Here is an 8,530-nt window from a genome sequence, read left to right on the forward strand (position 1 = left end):
CCCCTCTCTCTCTCCTCTCTCTCTCTCTCTCTCTCTCTCTCTCTCTCTCATATACTCATACACACTCTTTCTCTCTCTCTCTCTCTCTCTCTCTCTCTCTCTCTCTCTTTCTTTCTTTCTCTCTCTCATACTCACACATTCTTTCTCTTTGTCTCTCTCTCTCTTTCTCTCTCACACATACACACTCACACATCCTGAGGGCAAGCAGCGTTGGGAGTGGATCTGAGGGTGTGTAGTCCCGGGCTGCCAGTGGCCCTCAGAGGGACAGTCTGGGTGGACGTTTGGACTGGAGGGGAAGGCTACAGCTCACAGCTCCCCGATGATGGGCTGCTGCCTGTTTGTACACCAGCGGGTGAGTGAGTGTGAATGGGTGAATGGGTGAATGGGTGAATGAGTGAGTGAGTGAGTGAGTGAGTGAGGGTGAGTGAGTGAGTGAGTGAGTGAGTGAGTGAGTGAGTGAGTGAGTGAGTGAGTGAGGGTGAATGGGTGAGTGAGTGAGTGAGTGAGTGAGTGAGTGAGTGAGTGAGTGAGTGAGTGAGGCACAGGGATATTATACTCAAAGAATGTGTGTGTGTGTGGGGGGGGGGGTGACTATTTTGACCTTTGATAGAATATATATTCATATTTTATGTGCCCTTTGCACTGGGGATTGTACAGTATAACATGATTTGCTATCTTAGCTGTTGGAGATGTGACTTAGCACAATACACCAATCTTACATGGTGACAGCAAGGTTCTTCTTATTGATACAGAGTGTATGAACCTGACATGCCTTTCACTAGGTGTCTGCTTCCGTCTCAGTCCTCCTCCACAAACACCATGGCTGCATATCTGCTTTCAGTCAATTGTCACCAAAACCGACAGCAGCATGTTATTTTCAGGCGTCTCTCCTGAGATATATCCCATCGTTTGTTAACAGCATGTCATAAGGGGCAGCAGAGCAATGGACGTGATTCATGCAGAACGTTTACTGAAATACGAACATAAGTTGCTGCACTGTTTCCGCAGATGTAAGTCTATTTGAATAGATTTTTGATCCGCAAATCGTATTTAGACGGTATTGGTAGGCCAAGGCTCCTCTGTGAGGTAATAAGATAAGATAAAATAAGATAAGATAAGATGACACCTCCTTAATCCCCAGGGGGGGAATTCAGGCGTCACAGCAGCAGAGAGTGACAGGAAAAAAACACAGAATAGCAAAAGCAGCAGATGAGGTAGCGAGCAGCTGGCGTGTCCTCAGGAACCTGGTGACCCGGGGGTCCAGGTGTGACTGGCGGGGGATCCCTGGTCCGTGTCACTCCGCGTAGGACGTGTTGATCCCTGAGGCGGGTGCACCTGTGGGGGGTGTCTGCTGCTCCCCTGTGGCTCTCCAGGTCCTCAAGCCCCGCCCACACGCCAAAAACATGCTCCTCCCACTCACACATCCAGCTGATACAGGGGTCTGTTCAGACACACAAATAGTGCAAGTGAATATTTGTAAAGGCGCTTATGTATTTTTTGTGTGTATTTATATTATGTCTAAATACATAATGTTATGAGTGGTGGAAATAGGCCAGTCCAGATTTGTGTCCGGATGTCGGATGTTGGGAACTAGTAAACGGAGAGTGAATACCCGCTTGAATTTCCCACCGCGCCACACAGGAACACATTACGTTGACGCAGGTCAAGCCCACCAATCGCAACGCTGCCCTGAAGCGCTTCTGCAGGAACGGAGAGCATGGTCTCAAACACGTGCGTCGTCAGGTCAACGAGGGTTTAGTGGCCTTGTTAAGAAACACAAGTGAAACAACGTTGCCACGGCCTTAGGAAACACACATAGGTCTAATATTTGAACATAATCCTGAACATAATTATTGTTTGTGTAGACCTTGGTAGAACGCATGTCCAGTCACATCACATGTTTAGTGAGTTGCCTCAGGAAGGCCATATAATGACTCAATGTAGCCCGGGGTCAAAATGGTTTATGTGTATTTGAAAAGGTCAAGTAGGTTATGTTTTTGAAAGTAGTCAAGGTGCCTTTGATGTACCAAAGACAAAAACGTATTTATTGTTTTTATTTTACTCTAGTTAAATGATTGTTTTTTTTGTTATTCTAGTGATTTGATTGTTTATTGTTATTTTTATTCTAGTTAGAAAAAATACAGGACACCCTGCTCCTCCACTGTAGCAATGAGAAGGTAAAATGTTAAACAAACAAAAAAAGTTGTAAAAAACATTCTCCATCTTTGTTTGCACAATCGAAGCATCTCTAAGCGATCTAAGCATCCCTTGGAATCTATCCCCTTGTTAAACATTTGTAATTCTCTAGTATGTTTGGACAGTTCATCTGTAGCTATATTTGCATTTCCGGTATATTGTATATTACACTCCTTGGCACAATTTTACAGTTCATCTGTATATTTATTTACATTTCTGTATATTGGAACGCATACTTGTACCTATTTTCTTCTTGATGTCCCTTGAATGTGGCTAATGTAAGAGTGTAACTTCCCCTCAGCGATTAAGAAAGTACCCACCTACAATTAACAGCGTATAACATGCTGACTGTAAAAAAGTCACAATTTCCCGCCAGAGCAATGCTTCTGTGTAAAATGCCATCCTAGATAATAATCTCTTTGAAGCGTATGATTATCAAACCTTCACATAGTTTCACTGTTAGTCACTCTAAGTGAGATCTTTCCACCCGCTTTCCCTCACAAAAGCACGGCTGAAACGTTCTAACCATCTCTTCAGCACGTAGACTATAGTTCCAGCCCTCAGACACACAACTGTTGAGTCAACAGTCAGGCTGTATGTCTCAGGGCCCGGCCTTGTGCTAGGCTACGTGCGGAGGAGACGGTTTGAAGGTTCGGCTTTGGTTTTTCGTGACCTATTTTTCTTCTGTATTGTGAATCTCCGATATGTGTGTGTCCACATCCAGGAGGGTCCGGTCAGCCGGTCACATGCTCTATTGTTTGAGCGCTGCTCTCGCCCTGACCTCAGCGAGCATCGCTATTAACTACGGGGGAAAGCCTGTTGTCATGGAAAAGTAAACTGTTGTCCAAGGCAAACAATAACACACTAACGTTTGCATAGAAAATTAGGCGCAGAGAGGAAAAAACAGGATGGTATTAGTGTAGGTTAGCTGTTGTGCTGAGACTGTGAACGGCAGAAAGGTTACTGTACTTACAGTACTAGTAGCCTCGAGCTCTCACATATCTCACTAACTACCAAGCAGAGAATTCAGTATGAAACCAGATATTTACCAAGCTTCCTGCTCCCATTAAAAATGTGTGATTAACCTTTCAATTCGCCTCAAGCTTACCGGTAATGTGTCTGCTGTAGGTCTCCTTTGACAATGATGAAGCTTTATAACAACAAGTTTGGGATTTGGGTAAAGGTTGGATAAATCCCATACTGGGGCCTATGCTGCTCTCATAGTGATAATTTGTATTCCTCTTCCTCTGTGTGTGTGTGTGTGTGTGTGTGTGTGTGTGTGTGTGTGTGTGTGTGTGTGTGTGTGTGTGTGTGTGTGTGTGTGTGTGTGTAGAAGAAGAGGAAGCAGGGGAGGAGAGATGTGGACTCGCTCAGTCTCTGCAGCCTGGACATCAACGTAAGTAGATCTCCATCGTAATTATCCCCTAGTATTAACTCCCCCTCTCCCTCCATCTTCCCTCTCTCCCTCCATCTTCCCTCTCTCCCCTCCTCTCCCTCCATCTTCCCTCTCTCCCTCCATCTTCCCTCTCTCCCCTCCTCTCCCTCCATCTTCCCTCTCTCCCCTCCTCTCCCTCCATCTTCCCTCTCTCCCCTCCTCTCCCTCCATCTTCCCTCTCTCCCTCCATCTCTCTCCATCTTCCCTCTCTCCCTCCATCTTCCCTCTCTCCCCTCCTCTCCCTCCATCTTCCCTCTCTCCCCTCCTCTCCCTCCATCTTCCCTCTCTCCCCTCCTCTCCCTCCATCTTCCCTCTCTCCCTCCATCTTCCCTCTCTCCCCTCCTCTCCCTCCATCTTCCCTCTCTCCCCTCCTCTCCCTCCATCTTCCCTCTCTCCCCTCCTCTCCCTCCATCTTCCCTCTCTCCCTCCATCTCTCTCCATCTTCCCTCTCTCCCTCCATCTTCCCTCTCTCCCCTCCTCTCCCTCCATCTTCCCTCTCTCCCCTCCTCTCCCTCCATCTTCCCTCCTCTCCCTCCATCTTCCCTCTCTCCCCTCCTCTCCCTCCATCTTCCCTCTCTCCCCTCCTCTCCCTCCATCTTCCCTCTCTCCCCTCCTCTCCCTCCATCTTCCCTCTCTCCCTCCATCTTCCCTCTCTCCCCCCCTCTCCCTCCATCTTCCCTCTCTCCCTCCATCTTCCCTCTCTCCCCTCCTCTCCCTCCATCTTCCCTCTCTCCCTCTATCTTCCCTCTCTCCCCTCCTCTCACTCCATCTTCCCTCTCTCTCCCGTCCTCTCCCTCCATCTTCCCTCTCTCCCTCCATCTTCCCTCTCTCCCCTCCTCTCCCTGCCCCATTACCCCCACGTCTCTCTCCTCTGCCTCCTATTAACCTGTCTTCCTGTCTTTCTTCCTGTCTAATGTCCCAGACATTAACTAGTAATGGGCCCATCTCTCAAGGAGCAATCAGGTCCTTTTCTTTCCGGAACATTCTCAGCCACGTACAGAACCGCTCTCTGGCCGGAATGAGGTTCTGAACCAAGCGATGGCGCTGATGGTACTAATGACGGTCGAACCCTCAGGAAGGAGCGTCTCAGTGTTAGGGTCAAGGGTCAGCCAGGTACGCCCCAGGTCCACTTGTTCTCTTCACGGTTGAGCGACAGTGGTCGTTAAGTACAAAATAGCAAGGCTATAGATAGAATTAGCCTCCTCACACTTTCTCACACACACCCACTTCTGCCGTGTCCTGTGTGTTCACTGTCCCCTTCCCCCTTCCACACAAAGTCACAAAGCCGCTTAAAATAAGGACTTCAAGAATTAAAGTGATTTAATTATTAGTTATTTTCTGCACTATGCATTGCGATGAACTCACAGACAGTCGTTACCAAAACCGTCTACTGACTCATTAGTTCTGCTAGCCACCACCTAACACTTTTACTGCTTAAAAGATTAGTCATGGCATTCTTTATCATCTGGTGCCAGGAGTGAATTAAGGCCAGGCTGAAGATGTCCTCCCCACTGCCAGACAGCTAAACAATAGCCCCTCAGGGCGGGGTCAGGAAAACTGTTTCCACGGCAGATTAAAATACACCGTGCCTCGAGCTCGTCTGAGGCGGTGCGCCGGCTACTGGCTGGCAGAGTGGGCAGAGGGAGCGTGTTCCAGCAGCAGAGAGGAGGAATGTGCCTTCCAGGCAGCGCGGCCCTGGCGGGTTGGCGCAGAGCAGGCGGGCGCGGGCGGGCGGGGGCGGGCGGGCGGGGGCGGGCGGGCGGACGAGTCAGGAAAGCTGTCACCGGGGAGGAGCGCTTGACGGGAGTGTCCCTGGGGCGGCGGTCCCGTCGACGGTGGGTTGAATGAGGGGCATTGTGAGGGTACCGACCCACTATTGTTCCTTTACAGAACCCCTCCCTCGCCAGCTCAATCACTCGAGTCGTCCTACGCACGCAGACAGAAATATAAAAGACGCCCGTCCCCCCCGGGGGGACCGTACAGGGTTAGTTACCGTTACCGCCGGCAACACGATGTGCTTTTAGATGAGCTCGTCTTTTACTCTGACACTGAACACGCGAGCTGTCGTTGAATGAGCGGTTTGGACCCGCGTCGAGGTTTGAGTACAGTACAGTGTTCTACTGTAGGTCTGCCTCTGTGTGGTGCCTGTATGGAATCCGCAGTCTCGGTGTAGTATAGGGCACAGAACATAGCCTTGGGGCATTTGGGGGGGGGGCGGGGCGGGGGGGTGACATGTGCCAGATCGCGCCCGTGCTGGGAACTGTGAGTGACCGGCACGCTCACACAATATCCTGGCTCGTATCGACCAGGCCAGACCCCCGCTGCTCGGCGTGGCCAGGCCCGGTCCACCCAGAACCGCTCTCTCCCTGGACGCCCCCGGGGCTATTGTTCCTGTTGCCTGACCGTTAGGGTTTCCTCCCGACGAGGAAAACAAGGCATGATGGTTATCGGGGTCCTCGCTGTAGAACGGACGATAACAACTGTAACCGCCAGGGTGGCTGTTGATTCGCTCATCGATAGGTCAGATGTGTGATTCCTGAGCTGTTGATTCGCTCATCGATAGGTCAGATGTGTGATTCCTGAGCTGTTGATTCGCTCATCGATAGGTCAGATGTGTGATTCCTGAGCTGTTGTTAAACTCATCGATAGGTCAGATGTGTGATTCCTGAGCTGCTGATTCGCTCATCGATAGGTCAGATGTGTGATTCCTGAGCTGTTGATTCGCTCATCGATAGGTCAGATGTGTGATTCCTGAGCTGTTGTTAAACTCATCGGTGTGATTGCTGATACGCCATTGCTGCGCCTCAGATTAGAGGTGGTTTCATGGTGAACCCTTTCTCTGTCGGGTGATGTCGAGGCCTAGCGTAGTTAGTTAGTTAGCCTAGCGTAGTACTTCAGTGTAGCCAATCTGAATGTGCTGTGGAACACTGTAACTCAAAACTCAGGTTCTATTGACAAACTATTTTTCTGGTTACTAAATCCTGTGTGCTAGGGGATGGTGAATTTTGAGATTTCTGTAAATAATCAGCACAACATCAGCACAAGTGCAGAGAGTCCAGTCTCTAATCTGCCATTAGAATACGAGGCCTATAATCTGGATTACACAACCACTACTGCATTGTTTCTAGGGATTTGGCAGTTGGTACCTCTGCTTGAGTTCACCATGAGAACGGAAACCGTTTGGCCGTTTGGGGGTGTTTTAGTGGGACGATGTCAGGACTAGTTTTATGGTACCTGGCATCATCAGTGGAAAAGGATTTCAGATACTATTTGACCCAGGTCAGGTAGGCACTCCAAATACTCAGTGTGTATTGTGTAGCCTAGCAGGGGTTAAAGGTGCAGGATGGAATAATGAACAAGCCTTAAAGCAACTCGAAACTTGTCCCGACAATTTACACAAACAGAAATATACTTTGTGAGCAGGGTAAATGGGAAACACTTAAGTATACAAATACAGTGTGTCACGCATGTGGTAGAGTCTGGCCAAGTTTGCCCAAGACCGCGCTATACTGTAAGTGACTCCTTGACATCTGTATAAGATTGCACACCACCTTACAAACTGTACATCCTGGACCATGATGGAGTTGAGAGAAGGCATGCTTCTCTCATATCCCATCTGCGGGAGAGACGTGTGTGTGTGTGTGTGTGTGAGACGTGTGTGTGTGTACGGTAATACAGTATATTGCTGTCTGGTGTATATGTGACCAGCCTACAGAGAGGCTGAGTCAAGGTTTGAGGCAACGTTGTAGGTAGAGCTGTGTGAGGAAGAGTACATGTTTTTCTCTCTTCTTAAAAATATGGACAAAATGTCGCTGGGGGCTTGTACTTGTTCTTAAGTTGAGGCCCCTAACAGACTATTCGTTCCACTTCTTTCTGCCTCTGCACTAAAAGTCTGTCTGCTGTTTTATTTTTAGCTGGATTTTTATTTTGTTTTGTCTAGTTTGTCCTGTTATAGAGTGTTTTGTCTGTCATTACCTTGTAGTGTATTGTCGTTGTTGTTGTCCTGGCAGGTCTCTCTTGTAAATTAGATTTGGTATCTCAACGAGACTACCTGATCAAATAAAGGTTAAATAAAGTTAGTACGGGAGTACTAACTTTGGTGGTTTGAAGCATGAGGCGTGACATGAAGCTCATGTGTTCTTTCACGTCAAAACAAGCTATGATAAGCCGGTCTAGCTATTCTGGTTTAAATATGTATTTATAGTAGTAAGATATGTATTTATAGTAATTCAGTACTCAGTGTCCAGATTGTTCATAACAAGCGAGCACAGTGAACAATGTGTTTGTCTGAGTATCAGAAATATCCAGGAATTTAGAGAATGATATGAATTTAATGAATCTCATTCAGGTGCATACAGGAAGAGACTGGACTCTCTGCACTTGTGCTGATGTTGTGCTGATTATTTATAGGATACGTTCGGGAATCTCTTTTAATATAACTTAATAAATAACAAACAAAGGGCAAAGAGACAAAACACTTACCCACAAAAACAACTCACTTGAGAAAGGACAACTCTCCGTTTGTCTGCCGGTCTATTTCAGGACAGGTGGGTGGGTTAGGGGTTGTAGCCTAGCCTACTTCCTGTGTTCCTCAGCCAGTCAGAGAATAGAATCGGAGCTGACAGGAAGTGGGGCATTAGCTGGCATCACATAAATAACTCGTGGCGTGAGCTTCCTTGGGTGTTTTTCACGTTTTTTTAACAATGCAGTCCCTGAAAGGTACAAATGTCATTAGTCATGGTATTTGTCATGGCCAGTGACTAAAACATATATGCATAAAATTACACATGCTCCTCAGCCAGACTTTGGATATTGAATTTATAGTAGGGGATTATGTAAATAGTATGTTTACTATGTAGTATGTGTAAGTACCAGGAAGTCCCAGTCAGACTCATTTCC

The 8,530-nt window shown here is 47.8% G+C and overlaps 1 protein-coding gene across 1 annotated transcript in view; it reads left to right on the plus strand.

The window, feature by feature from the left end:
- Window positions 1-275: 275 nt before the first annotated feature.
- arhgef3 (Rho guanine nucleotide exchange factor (GEF) 3) overlaps window positions 276-8,530 on the plus strand; it is a gene marked incomplete at its 3' end in the record, with an annotated part of 38,378 nt that continues 30,123 nt past the window's right edge. The window contains exons 1-2 of the mRNA XM_084460698.1: window positions 276-352; window positions 3,530-3,592. Of these exons, the coding sequence (XP_084316824.1) occupies window positions 320-352; window positions 3,530-3,592 (96 nt within the window). The 5' untranslated portion in view covers window positions 276-319. The remainder of the gene's footprint in view (window positions 353-3,529; window positions 3,593-8,530) is intronic.

Source organism: Borostomias antarcticus, assembly GCF_949987555.1.
Source record: "Borostomias antarcticus genome assembly, chromosome: 33".
Lineage (NCBI taxonomy): Eukaryota > Metazoa > Chordata > Actinopteri > Stomiiformes > Stomiidae > Borostomias > Borostomias antarcticus.